Source organism: Drosophila mojavensis, unplaced genomic scaffold (assembly GCF_018153725.1).
Source record: "Drosophila mojavensis isolate 15081-1352.22 unplaced genomic scaffold, ASM1815372v1 contig_151, whole genome shotgun sequence".
NCBI lineage: Eukaryota > Metazoa > Arthropoda > Insecta > Diptera > Drosophilidae > Drosophila > Drosophila mojavensis.
In genome coordinates this window covers 827,823-843,360 of record NW_025318684.1, presented here as the reverse complement: position 1 = coordinate 843,360, position 15,538 = coordinate 827,823, and the positions used below count along the sequence as shown (strand labels likewise).

The following is a 15,538-nucleotide window of genomic DNA, read 5'->3' as shown; positions in this document are numbered from 1 at the left end:
ACATGTGTCGGTTTTACATATTGTTACGCTGGACATGTATATACATACATACACACACACATATGTACTTTCGCGTATAACATTAATGTGAGCATTGCTGTTCTTATTAGTGATGAGCATTATATATTCACATGTAAGTCATGTAAATAAAACTGCTGACCATATACATGCATACATATACACACACATGAGCATTTAATCTGGCTGCATACTCATATTTATATATTGTTGTCTCATTAGTGGTGAGCGCACGTACACACACGCACGTACATATGTATGTAGGCAAATAAATGTTCACATAATATGCGGTCTTCTTATTCTGTTAGTGATGGAACTCATATGCAAGCATATTATTATATATTAGTTACTTCTTTGAAATATGTCCAGTTGCAATTTTCCTATCTCTATCTCTATACATATGACAGAAAGAATTATTTTGTTCTTTTCTCGTTTTGGTTTTTCTTATTTTGATTGAAATCACAGTTTTAAACATGTACACATACATATGTGAACCAATAACGCTTAACACCTTCACAGCAAAGCAAACGCAATCAGCATATGTACATACATATATCTCCGGAAAACCCAATCAATTTTTTTTTTAATTAAATTAAAGTCGGTAATTTTAATTTTTTACTTTGCACATACATACAAACATACTTTTATTTGGTGCCCACAGACGTACATAATATGTACTTCATACATTGGCAAAGTTTTGATGTTGCAGGGAAAATTGAACTGATACAAATTATAATTATTAACCCAATATATATGATAAGGATATTTGTGGATAGAATTAATCACCACATACAGCTAATTAAATCTACTACAATACAAATTTACAACATTTATCGAAAGTCTCGATAAATATCGAATTCGAAATAACGTTCTTTGTATTCATTTAAACGGCAGACAGGAAACCGAAGGAACACCGGTGTGCAACTATCTAGCCATCAACAATCTCATTTATTCGCTTAAGAAGTCTTGCATATTTTTTTTTTACATACCTTTTATAACTGTTGACGTTTATCTGAGTTACACTTATGTATAAGTCTCTGAGCTCATATAGTTGTTCATAGTTAAGATAACAAAACTATAGTCTGTGGCCGACCAGCAAATACCCATATCAAATATCATATAGTATCGAATCTAACTGCACTTATCTGAGCTGATCTCGAATGTTTTAGAAGCATTATAAGCATCAGTTTTTAAAGCGATCGCCAGTGCAAATCAATAGATCGAATATTCTTCAGAAAATTATGCTTGGAAGCAATGCTCATATAGAAATTGGGCTGATAATCTATAAATTTATAATATAGCTGATATTTTAGCTTTGTTAATTCCAACCAACAAAACTGTTGCGACCATATGATTCGAAATGGCTGAGAAGATTTCGTAAATGTAAGGTGTGTGAGAAAGATTGACAGAGATAGAGAGAGGGTAACATTCCCAGTAATATATATATATATATATATATATATATATATATATTTACACATGCATCCCAAATAGAGATACACTGTCAAATGCAAATTGATTTTCTAATTAACTTTTGTTTTTATTGTGATCTAATTTGTTTATGTAATGTTTAACCGAATTTTTTCGGTGGGAATGCTTAGTGAAAGCAAAACCGCAATTGATTATAACTTCCTATTTATATGTATATAACACAGGTAAATTTCAGAGTGCTTGCTTTTCCATGTATATTTTTGTTTTCGGAAATACAAAGAAAATAGTAAAATTTTCAAACATTTATGGAACGAAGTACATACTTAAACAAACGAGAGATACATATGGATGTCTTTTCAAATTCACACACACACACTATATATATATATATATATATATATATATATATATATATATATATATATATATATATATATATATATATATATATATATATATATATATATATATATGCATAAAAGTACTGTGGGTAACTGCTGCTAATCTAAAAAATTAAAATTTAACATTTCGCATATATATACTCTGCACTGTATACGATTAGAAAGGAAAGTTTGTGTGTGTGTAATTAAATAATTCAAGTATCATTTCCAAAAGTATGTATGTTTGTATGTATGTATATATCAATTTTTCTTACATAAATACATCCCTAAGAACTATGAACGATGAAGAAAAAATAAATCTACAGGCATACAAAAATTCTAAGTCCATTCGTTTATCAGTCGATCGATCCACTTTTAAGGTGTGTGTGTGTATACGCTTCCAACAACATAGCTTTTTCCAAATATGTGTGAGTATATATATATATATATATATATATATATATATATATATATATATATATATATATATATATATATATATTAGTATATGTGTATGAGTTTTGGATAGACAGAAAAACTATGCCATTGTCTCGCCACATATAACATTATAATCAATCATCATCGTCATCATCACTATCATCATCACACTAATCATCAACAATGGAACAAACGAATTGAGATATATAATCATAGTCTGCTTCCCTACCGGCTGGCCTATTTGGACCCTGTAGAGCTTGAGTTGTTTGGCGCCACGTCGAATTGGCGCTGGTCGCAGCAGTGACAACATTTGATTGGCCAACAACAGTCATGGCTGTTGTCATATTGTTGCCGCCAACGCTTCCACCGGTCGTGTTGTTGGTAACGACGCTTTTGGTATTGGTATTGCCACCACTTGTTGTAGCACCATTTATAGTTGATTGACTCATATTGTTACTGCCGTTACTATTATTATTGTTACCACCTGCACTGCCGCCACCGACCGAGCCCCCACCAGCTCCACTGGCATTGCTGCTGGGCACGCCGATCGAACCGGCAGGATTTGATACGCTGTTGGTGCCGCCGTTGCCGCCACTGCCATTGCCATTACTACTATTGCTGCCACTAGATAAGCTTGTGCCACCAGAGCTACTGCCACCACCAGTGGTACCAGTGCCACTGTTAACAATTGCACTGCCAGCGTTTGTGGTGGACGGAGCTTGTTGTTGTTGTGGCAAATGCTGCAGTATATTCTGCACCTCGTTCTCGCTCGGCGATTCGGCATAAATCGTTGTGTTTCCAAGCACACAATTGTTGAGCGCCATTTGTGCTTTGTTAGCCTCCTCACGCGTTGTATATTTACATAAGGCAATCCCCTGGTTTAAGTATGGGTGGAAGCTAACAAGTGGACCATGTTGCACACACAATGTTCGTAATGTAGGGCCGTCAATCTGTAAATTCAAAATAAGTACGGTATAAAATCTTGCTTATCTATTATTTACATTAATGATATAATTTATTTTAAAATACAAGTATCAGTATTGTCTAGTTGGAGGTGCTTGCCCGGTTTCGATCCACATAGATGTATATAGATACATAATAGCAAGAACAATTTTTCACATACCTGAGCAGTTAAATTTTTTAGAAGCAACCAACTCGAGTTCCATGAACTGGCGTTGCCTCCAGTCCAAGTTGTGTTAGTGCTGGGTACACTTCGATTTGGTAGCCAGCCGTTGGAATTACCGGCGACCGTAGGAGATGGTGCTGTAGTAGCCGTAACGCCACCCGCTTTATTTGTGCTTAAGCCTGGTGGAGGTCCTCGGGATGAGCTTTTATTGAGAGGACTCGTCCAGAGTTCTGAGGTGGCACATTGTTGAGTGTTGTCTGACCAACTAGATATATACAGAATTGTTAGATATATACAGAATTGTTAGGATATATATATAGATTTAATACATACCTAGGAAAATTTTGGTTTGGATTAAAACTCCACGTTGACGAAGATAAACTTAATGGTGGCAGATCAGTCGGTGAGTTCTTGCCAGTATTGGAAAAAATATCAGCATCTTTTGGCGTCGGATTAATGGACAATGGAGATCGAGCAACGCTTCCTGGAGTTATACTTGGGTCATCTTCAATGCTTTTGATCTGAGAACCCTTAAAAAATCAATTTCTGCTTGGGTAGTTATTGGATATAAGAAATCAAGTCTACAGTTACCTTCCATGGCTTGCCAGGTTCAAACTCCTGTACCAGGTCGGTATACGCAGCTGCTGTTGGTGCAACTGACCAGTCTTTGTTCTCATTATCAATTGATGGATCTGGCCAACCATCGCCAATATTGCGTCCAGTAGACCAAGTACTATAGAGAGCGTGGTAAATCAGAATAACGTCAATTACGCACAGGCTCATTAAATAATATTGCATCTCAATTTACCCATCATTTTGTAGACCCAATGGTCCCATGTTGCTTGAGTTGCTAGATAAATTTTGCTTGGTTGCACCCGGAGCTCGCGAAAAATCAGTACTATCTGCTGCAATGGTGTCCTTTTCTAATACTGGAAGCTTCCACTGATTTAAGCGGGACTGCTGATTAGGCGCACCCTGATAGCCACTTGGCTAAAAAATGTAAATAATTTGCAAATCATAATTAAATTATTTATACATTTACAAACGTACCTTATTAAGATTAAGCTCCGGAAAGTTTCCTTGTAGTGTGGCGATCGCATCATGATTTCTTAAATAATCATTTCCAGAATTATTCAAATGTCCGGATTGATGCTGTTGCTGTGAATTTTGTTGCAAATTCTGCTGCTTTATATAAACAGCCTGTTGTGCATTGATTTGGTTTTGTAAATTCTGAATTTGTTGTTTATATTTGGCGATTGCTAAATTGGCAACCATTTGATTGGTATTGCCGCCTCTAGAAAGTGATTGCTGTGCTGCTTGAAGATGCTAAATGGCAGAAATGAAATCATTGACATATGATTTTACAAAAGATATACTGTGTGGTGTTAAATTACCTTTATACTGCTGAGTAGTTGATTCAATAAATTTAACGTTGTTTGTGTTAGAGGCTGTGTCAAAATTTGACTGGATATAAAGCCACTGTGTATGGCCAATTGGATTTGCTGGCCAAGCATACGAATATGCTGGCCCGATGGTTGATTATTAGCATTTGATGCCATATTGACCGCTGGCGCTGAATTCGGTGGATTTTGGCAGAATCCAACAACCGATGCATTTGATGCGTTTACAGATTGTGGCCCAAGCGCAACGCCATGTGGAGGTCCACCTCCTTGGTTTAAATATTTTTGCACTTGCAATGCAGCCATATTTGGATTGTTGCCACCAGTTACAGCTGTCCCACTCATATTCGTCATAAGATTATTCTATAATTTAGCAAAGGTAAATAAGCAAATAGGAAAGAAAAAATTATGTATATTCTCCATATTTACCGGAGGGAATGACATTGAAGGTTGTGCTGGATAACGTTGTGGAAATCCACCACTATTCGTAGTATTTGAATGATCAGCATAGGAACCAAGTACTTCATCGTGACGGCGCCAGCCATCGATTGCCGCCACTGACGAACTTGTATTGGCACGCAACATTTCAGCTGCATCCTCAATATTCATATTGCTATTCAGCAATGCTCGCTCAACGTCTTCCTTCTTAAAGCCATTCTCCACCAAAATTCTGTATTGCTTGCTCTGCTTAACAATATCTGTGTTAAGTATGCTAACTCCAACATTAATGCCAGCAAGCTTCTGTTGCTGCTGTTGTTGTTGCTGCTGCTGCTGTTGCTGTTGTGCTTTACCAACGATTGCGCCACCATGTGGCCAGTCCGAAGATATATCATTACCATCGACATTGCCGCCAACTGTGTTAGGATTGCTCCAGCCAGATGAGGCGCCACCTGTTGTTGATAATTTGTTTTGTTTATTGCCCCATCCTACGCCACCAGACGGAGAGTCGCTCCACGATGTGGAATTTCCGCCAATTTGAGCCAGTGAACTGTTCTGCTTATCATCGACCCAATTGCTGCCGCCGACAGAGCCACCTCCACCACCAGCACCAACGACACCAACATTGTGACTATCATCGCCCCAGGAGCTGACTTGTTGTTGAGCATTTCGGCCTCCACTAGCAGCTCCACTATTATTTGGATGGACCCACATGGCACCAGAATCCGCTTTGCCATGCTGTCCACTAACTCCAACTCCTCCAGTTGGTCCGGCTGTGCTCGACAATCGGGACTGTGGCCCGACAACTCCAGCCATTGTGTTATTTGGATTCCCACCAACACCGCCGGGCACATTACTACTGCCAACAATTTGGCTCGATGGATTTTGGGAACGCATCAAATGACTGCGGCTCATCGAGTCCGTCATATCCTTCCAGTGGCCACCGCTGCCGGGTAAACGCGTCTGTTGTCCCCATAGTGAAGTTCCGTCATCATAATTGGGTATATTTCGTCGTTGTGGTGGCGGTGATGGTTCCTCCCATCCTGTTATTTGCTTCGCTAAGTCCTTTGGAACTCCAACACCAACAGTACCACCGCCGCCGCCAACGACAGCTTGTGGCGCGGCACCCCATTGTGCTCCAATGTTACTTGAGATGGAGCCAACGCCAGCTGGACCAATATTTGAGTTAGTCATATTCGCTCCAGCAGTGCCTACAACAGGGCCAACCATTTTGTTGATATTTTGAATTTGATTGTGGGCAATCTGTGGATGATGGCCCCACATTTCGGATGTACCATTTAAACGACCCGATATACCACGCGGATCGCCGCGTATCGGATCCCTTGGATCAATCATGCGTAAATCCCTTGGATCCCCAGTTGGTGCCCCAACCCCACGCATTGTTATCGGGTCACGCGGATCGACGTTTCGAATGTCAATAGGGCCACCGCCACCAGCTCCAGCTAACGGTCGCATATCACGAGGATCTCCCCAGCCATTGCCAGTATTACCAACATTAGCTCCAGCTCCTCCTCCAACAGCTCCAGTCCCACTTAAATTATTTCCGTTACTTCCACCTATTACAAATCGTTAGATATTATATTAATAAACTTTCTAAAGCAAAACCAACGAATGTGAAAAAAATGTAAGTTGAGGAAACTAACTAGAAATAGTAATCTAGTCATGGACTATGAAGTGTGCAAGTATATACTCTGAGCCCTGCTCATATCTGATCCTCCAGTAATATTACGCTTCCTTTATACATGTATGACCTTTATTCTATTGAACTAACTGTTCTAGACGAATTAAACACTAGAAGTCTGATAACATCCAGAGGCATATATGGGAAAGGCTACCCAATTTGTATACCCTGAACCCATTGAAAATGGGAAATCAAGGTATAATGGTTTTGTTTAAGTCACTATTTGAAATGCTTTGATTGGAAACTTGAAATAAATTATCATTCTCAATGAGTAACAAGTAAGACTGCTCTAGTCGAGTCTGCTCGTCTACGAGATCCCCTCAACCTCTCAAATAACCGACATTCCAACCAGTCAACTCATCTTTTTTGCAACATTAACCCATTAGATGCATTTATCCATCCAGTACAGAAATCTAACTTGATCCATTGTAAGTGGATCCACCTCACATTTATAAAAAGCATGTTAATTATAAGCATTAAGTATTGTTTGTTATCGATGTTAATGCTTTCATGGAGATGAGGCTTAATGACTATTTGAAAGGCACTGATCTAAGATATGTATGTAACTTGCTTAAGAAGATATTATCATACTTACATCCAGGTGCGACAACAGGCAGTGCGCCAGTTGTTGGCACACTATTATTTCCCGCTGTATTTAAGGGAACTCCAACACCCACTCCAACTCCGACGCCTTGGCCCCACTGGGGCGCCGTTGAAGATCCGACGCCCGGGACGTTGGCGCCCACAGGAACATTGGAAGCTGCACTATTCGATGATTGACCAGTCCAAACACTTGTGCTATCCGCACCATCATCATCCTCGCCCCAAGTACCACCCAAATTGGACGACGGCGTGTGGCCCCATGATGGCTTTGGCACTTGTTGGGCAGGTGGCTGGCCTCCATTTCTTAAATTCGATTCCCATAAATCGGTGCCATTGTTAATGTTTGGCTTCCACATCGATGGCACCGATGGATCTTTATTGGCTGGCTCCGGGGAACTGGGTACCTCCCAATTGGTATCCTGATTAACATGCTGGCATCCCCAGCCATCCTGTGAGAAAAGCGCCTCGCGCATTGTGTACAATTGTTTTAACTGATATTTAGCTGGACTAGCATGTGGCGCATTCCTATAATTTTCACATCCAGTCTTGACTATATTTGTATTAGCATTGTCATCATCGTCATTGTCGTTAAATGAACTTTTACGGCTGTTGATAATAATCTTGTTTTCAATTGTTAAACTATATTTGCTTCTTTATAATCGATATATACATATCCGAAACACAGATCTTTGTTGATATTGCCTGAAAAAAAATATTGCGGTCGTATATAAGAACATTCTTTGCCATATTAATTTACATATGCTTAAACTCATGTTATTAATTTTGTCAGTAGGCCGAGCACTTTTTGATTAAAAAAATACATATTTACACTTCAGCAGAAAAGTATACACAGTGTAATCATAGGCATATGCATGTGGCTGTGCATTTGTCCGGATGTAATAAACATACATGACAACTCTGGTCAGTAGTCATTGACGCAATCACCCTATTTTAACTCTGTACTTTTGTTCACACATACATTTGCAGATACACAAAAAACATTCAAAAACGCACAAGCCCACTCGCATATACATATATGTATATATTTATACGCATAAAGAATCAACAAATATGCTATAGCACACTCACACATAAATGCGATATTTTATACATTTTTTTTTTTATGCATTTCAACATATAAAAATCAATCAAAATTTATATTGGTAGTGGTCGCGTATTAAATATTGTTTGCATGCTCAAATTTTCATTTGCTTTTTTTTTCGACTATTGTACTATGAAAGATACTATTCTATGGCACATTAATATATTAATAAATATTAAGTTTTGTTTTTTTTTTTTTAATTTATCGATTAAAATTATATTTTCTGCACATATATTTAGTTAGGTAGGTGTATAGAAAGACAAATACACACATACATTTGCATGTATGTTTGTATTAAAAAAGCCAAGCCACTTCGATTTCACAAAGTATGTATGTATGTAAAATTTTTGATGAACATCTGCATGCGAAAATAAATTTGTGCTGCACAGAAATTTAACGATATTTCGAACAGACAAATTCAATTACACTTTATGACAATTTTTTTTTTTAGCACAATTCAACTAATATATAATAGAAATAAAATCATTGAATACTGATTTAACTAGGAAAATTAATTTTTCAGTGAGAAAATTATCAAACCACACGCTCAATGGGACGGGACAATTTACTACTGCATAAATGGCTGCTCGCGCAATGTTGCCACCTTGCCCATTTTATAAGAGTTTGCACTTTTATGGATATTCCATATAAATAAATTAATCAGGTCAATAAATCTTGAACAAATATTTAAATATTATTTAATAATTACAATCATAAGTACGTGGACATTGTCATACGCATTATTGTTATATTATTGTCTTATATAAAATAATTAAAACGTGGCAACTCTTTATTGAAATTCTATCTATTTCTTTCTAACTTATGAACATGAAAGAGACGTAAATATGTGCATATTTTTTATGTATGTATATACATGTGTTAGACTTAAGTTATCCATGAGGATTTGCGGTTATGCATGTTAAAAGATATTTTCTTACGTAATTTGAGCACAGTCTTAAAACACTTTCTAGAGCTCCAAGTCTTATAATTATACTGTTAAAATGGGTTTAGTTTGTACTTTTTACCTATTTAAAACGCACTTCTACCGATCGTTGCTCTCGCTCACTCTTTTCTTTGAATATGTGTGACCACCAGTTGGGAATGTGAAAATACCAAAAATAAGTAATATACCGTAACGTCACAAAGCTACAGGCATTGCGCAGGCTAAAAATAAAGTAACGTAATACGGACACGAAAGAAATACGTATTTAAAAAAGTTTTAACGTAAATATAAAAAGTGATAACTATAGCTGCATAAAATATATATATTGCTTACAATTTGAAAAACTTTACACTTTTCACACATATGTAGATTGTTTTATTCATTGAAATTCAGTATACTCCGGTCATAACGACTCCGCTTATAGCGTCTGTACGGTTATAGCGACAAACTTTTATGAGCAAACTTATAGCGTTATAGTGCCTTTCGGGTATAATGACGGTCCCTAGAGTGTCGCTATAACCGGATTCTACTATAATTATCATAATAGCCACAAATAAAAAACAAGTAAGAAAACTCTAGTCGAGACTGCTCGACTACGAAATCCCCTGAACCCTTCGAAGAATTTATATTTTAAAATATTTCTTCGAGTCTTTTTGCTTACACAAGAAACACCCATACTCACGCACAGAAAAACTTAGGGATGCAAGTATAAACACGTATTGGCAGCAGTGTTGGCTTACTATGGAAATTTAATTGTTTAATAACGTTTCTCGTTGATGAACTATGATCATCAAACTATCAGGTCGTTAATATAACATTAAAGTACGTGTATCTGCCAAACCACAAGTCTCTAGTATTTGAAATACGCCTTTTACAAAGGTGTTGGTGAGAGGGTGGATACAGGGGTGGGGATAAATTACAACAAAAATCGAAATTATAGAAAATACATTCCTGATTCCCATTGAAAATGGGTTCAGGGTATAAAAAGGTAAGTACTTACACATCATTTAAAGATTCTAATTTTTATTCGTTTGTCTAAATAATTAGGTTTCGATGAATTCTGGTGAAAACCAAACAATTCAACAAAACGTGTAATCTGGATTTTATTAACTTTTTCTTCATTTTAGAAAATGGAAAAATACAAGAGATATATTAGAAGCTATTGTCTTTATGATTTGCAGAGACAACATGCCTGTCCGGTGCGTGGAGAAAGTAGCACATTTAAAGTGCCTGACCGGGTATAGTATTCCGTGGTAGTCGAAGATCGCATTGCGTTGCCTAACCGCCCCTGGTGGGTGCCTTCGGAGCGACTTGCGTCGGCAATAAAATGTGTTGTCAGTGACTCACGAAGTCGTATTATGGATACTCATATCACGAAACGCGTTTCTTTTTTTTAAATCTTTGAGTACCGAATACTGGATAATAAAATAAAAAATACTTATTCCTATAATCCTTGTTCTTTTGGACGGATTATAAATTTATTCTGGGAAAAAAATTGAAAAAAAAAAATCGGAAAATATTGATATATCGATTTTTTTTTTTTGTTACATGCAATTAGAAATTTTTTAAAACTTTAAATATCATTGATACGATACTTAAAAATTTTTCGACAACCCTATTTTTATCTAAAAATACACAATAGCAACCGTTTTCACAATTGGGGGATAAATCACAGAACTGAAACAAATTTTGCAAGCATCCCGTGCTTTTTTCGATTTACTATGCAACCTTGAATCAGCTAACTTAGACGAAGAGTTTCTTAAGGAATTAAAAAAAAGTTGGCGTATACTAAAAAAAAAAAATATGGATTTATGCCAAAAAAAAAATGGACTTTTAACCCATAGTGCATTGCAGCGCAGCCCAAGCGTCGCGACGCTGCTTACTGCGCAGATGGCAGAGCGCGTGGTTATGCGTGCGTGTTGATGCATGTGTATGTGTATGTGCATAAAAGAAATGCAGAATGATTAGAATATCGGCTTGAAGGGTGGAAGAGTCTTACTGGTTTTATTATATAAAGACAATGATAGGTTTCAAAGCGAGTAATTACTTTGCTTGACTTTATACACAAAATCAATTCAGTAAGAGTACCATAAAATTTAATCTAATATGTATGTAAACAAACGATTCTGCTCAGAGCAACCTCCTTGTTCTTGATTCCCATTCATTGTGACTCGTAACTCCTTCGCTGACATGCACCCGTCTATAAAATATTTCACTCAATGAGGGTTACCATCTGGGACGGTCAACAACAACAACAACAACTTATACAACACATACTTCTCCACATTGTCTATTTTTCCCAACATACATAACATTCATCCATCAATATGTTATAAAACAAGTTATGTCCACCAAATTATATAAAACAATAAGTATGTTTTTAACATTCTCCACCAGTAACTTTCATATTTCTTTCGTCTGACCACTGCGTATTTAATAAGGACAAAACTCATTCACAATTTGCATTGTGCTCAGGAATCGCATACAGGAAATGAGCTATATTTAATTCTTCCCACAGCACGCGTGTACGTTTGCTGCAAAAAACGGTACTTCCGAATTTTTTTATTGAAACAGCAGGAAACCGGGACAATTTCGTGTCAGGTCGGGACATCGGGACATTACGTCCAAAAGCAGGAGATGTCCCGAAATTCCAGGACGCATGGCAACCGTATTATTAAACAAGTAAGAGTGATCTAGTCGAGACTATCTCCTAGTAAGGAGATACCCTGAACCCTGTTCTCCTGAAGTTCTTTTACAGACACATACACAATAGTATGAGAATATATTTGCTGAATAATTTCTCTTGCAGTAAAACTATCTTCTTGAAACTTTTATAACGTGACCATAATGCTCAAATGTATGTATATTCAGCAGCACAAGTCTCTAGTGCTTGAAATACAGTTTTTTACAGACTACCCCGTATGGCTTTAATAAATATATTATAGTGATATTTTATAGTGATATTAAGGGTATGGGAAGATCTATAACGTAGAAAAATTGGCCTTCTTTCGCCGACTTGTGATAGTTTTTCTACTTATTGATAATTTATGATTATTTTTGGGTTTAATCGACATGACTGTTAGGGAAATCCGCACATTTTCTTTAAGATTTGTCAATATGATGCGGCCTTCTACCGGGTTTTTTGAATGATCTTCCCGATCTGGCCTTTTTGAGCGAATCAGTTTTTTATTTTTTGTTAATTTAGTAGTAAATTGCTTATAAAGGTGCATTTTGTAAGGTTGTAAGGTTTTCCACGGAAATACCCGCATTATTCTTCGTGACCGATCGATTTTTTAAAGATTTCACTTAATCACGTTGTTTGCGCATATTTTACCGAAAACTATGATCAAATGATGGCTATTATTAAAGAGGACGCCAAAAATAACTTAGTAAAATAAAAACACGTATTTTTTAATCCAAGCGAATTACCGACAATGAATTGGAAAAGGAATGTCAAAATACTTTTGTCTAGCCAAAGAATGACAATCTGCCATGCAAATAATTATAGAAAAATAATGAGTTATGTTATCACTGCAATGTTTTGGGCACTTATAGCTTTTTATGTTTGCTCTCTCTGAAAAATATATTGGGCACCGTTACCTCTCTCAGCACGCAGAAATAAGCGGTTAGAGTTTTTGCAATGTGTTGTCAAAATACTTTTGTCCTCCATTGTACACTATAAATCTGAAGTGTTCAAATTAGGCTGAGAAAAACAATAAATTTATCGATTGTCCTCGATAAAAAGATATTGAAAGAGTTATCGAAAAACTATGACAAGCTTGTATGGTATACACAAGTCTACATTATACTTGGGTAAAAGAAACTCATTGAGGTGAACCCGCTCTCTTGCTGTTTTTTGTGAAGTGAGCCAACTCACTCATTTGGCTCACTGGCTCACTTGTTGATAGCTCATGAGCAGTGTTGCCAGATTAGCTATTTAATAGCATTTTTAGCTATTTTTGAACCCTAAATGCTATGAAAATTTTGAAAATGCTATTAGCTATAAATTTAGCTATTTTACAAACGAATATTTTGAATTTGATTTTAGTATTTAAAGCAAAAAAAAAAAAAAAACATTTTTCGATTAAGTCCCAAATTGTACGTAATGATCTGCGCGATACTACCACCACGACTTTGTCGTACTTATACATCACTAGTTGTGAATTTATACCATCGCTAATTCTTCTTGCGCAGCAATGGCAAATGCTGCCATGATTATACCGTGCCTTCCAAATATTTAAAAATGATTCCAGTTAATCAAAAATATAATTCTGATGATGATTTGGATGTGGACCAAATTGTAACATTATTAAATAACATTTAAAAATAAAATTTAAAGTAAATGCATAATGCATAAAGGTTTCAGCTATTTTGTAAGCTATTTTAAAATTTGTTTAGCTATTTTCAGCTATTTTTTAGAGACGATTTTGCTATTTTTATGTCTCAAAACCTGGCAACACTGCTCATGAGCCGATAGTGATCGCAAGCAAAATGAACCAAAATGAGCGAGTGAGCCAAAATGAGCCATATTGAAGGAGCTAGCTCAGTGGCTCAGTTTAGTGTGTGCTTGCTATGAGAACTTAATTGTTTAATAACTTTTCTTGTGAATATACGATCTTCATGAAACTTTAAGGTTATGATTATATATGGATATGCATGTATTTTCCAAAGTACAAGTCTCTAGTCTTTTTTTTTTTACGAAGGTGAGGGTGAGGGATGAATTAGGGGTGGGGGGTAAATTTTGACAAAAACCGAAATTGTACAAAATGCATTTAAGTATACATTGAAATTCTCTAGCGTTAGAGGTGTAGGAGATATAAATTTATTACTAGTTTTCGATAATGTTTTTATTCGATAATAAAATAACGGGACTAGTTATCGTTATTTAAAGCAAAACTCAATATGCGCGTGCTATACACGGATTTCAGGTCTCTAGCTCTTATATCTTCTGAGATCGACGCGTTCAAACATACGGACAGACGGACAGACGGACGGACGGACAGACAGACGGACGGACGGACGGACAGACGGACAGAGCTAAATCGACTCAGTTCGTCGCCCTGATCAAGAATATAAATACAGTAGAATCCGGTTATAACGACTCCGCTTAAAGCGTCCAACCGGTTATGTCGACGAAAATTCGATGTTATGTTCGCTTATGCCGACGATTTTTTTTCATATTTTTGAATCAATCACCGGTTATTACGACGTGATAAAAAAATCGTGAAATAATGACAACAAATTTCAGCATAAAAAGGCTCTGTTAGAAATGTATACATGTATGTATTGATCAGTGATCTGTATCCTTGCTTGTGTGCGTAGCATCGCCACAAATGCTGCTAAGACAGAGAGAGGGAGAGAGACATTGTTGCCGGCGCCTCTACACAAAAAAAGGACGGTTGAGCCCAGAAAAAAAGACAAAAAACCGACAGAATTTTTTAAAAAGAACAAAAAAACCGGAAAAACAACTAAAAAAAAAAACAAAAGAGGTTCAATAAATTTTTATATATTTTCCTTTAAATTATATAAAACTGAGTCAAAAGTTTCGTTATCAACATCCGTCTCATAAATATGTGTTCCGATCATACGCAAATATTTATCGGGAAGTTGATAACTTTGGCAACATGTGCCACGTCGACGTAATCCGAACCTGAATACAAAAATAAATTGTAATTTTATTATAATATATATGTACAAAAATATTTCTTAACACATAAAAACTTACCTAGCTGTCAAAATCGAATTTAATGTATCAATATGAAGCCTGTTGCTTAGCGTTGTTTTGACCAAATTAACTTGCCTAAACACCCGCTCGACTTCGGCGTTCGACCATGGCAAGAGGTTTAAACTGAATTTTATTTACCTGTGCGAAAGGTTCTACCCTTTGCACATGTTTTTTTGTACGACCATGCGCGCAATATGCCTTGTCGGGGTCCTTGGCATCCCGACACATCCAA

At 36.6% G+C, this 15,538-nt stretch overlaps 1 protein-coding gene across 5 annotated transcripts; it reads right to left on the bottom strand.

Annotated features, from left to right (window-relative positions):
* Positions 1-2,054: 2,054 nt before the first annotated feature.
* LOC6585802 (protein Gawky) lies at positions 2,055-9,763 on the bottom strand. 5 transcript variants are annotated; one of them, XM_032732901.2, is made up of 10 exons: positions 9,664-9,763; positions 7,529-8,238; positions 5,223-6,808; positions 4,788-5,156; positions 4,444-4,719; positions 4,202-4,383; positions 3,985-4,126; positions 3,727-3,923; positions 3,391-3,658; positions 2,055-3,217 (listed from the first exon to the last, which is right to left on the bottom strand). In XM_032732901.2, the coding sequence occupies exons 2-10, from the start codon at positions 8,007-8,009 to the stop codon at positions 2,438-2,440; spliced, it is 4,281 nt and encodes a 1,426-aa protein (XP_032588792.2). In that variant the 5' UTR covers positions 8,010-8,238; positions 9,664-9,763; the 3' UTR covers positions 2,055-2,437. The 5 variants fall into 5 exon arrangements, with proteins under 5 accessions (XP_032588792.2, XP_043862974.1, XP_043862973.1 ...); XM_044007039.1 differs by having other exon boundaries at positions 3,727-3,914; XM_044007038.1 differs by lacking the exon at positions 9,664-9,763 and adding an exon at positions 9,577-9,647.
* Positions 9,764-15,538: the final 5,775 nt, after the last annotated feature.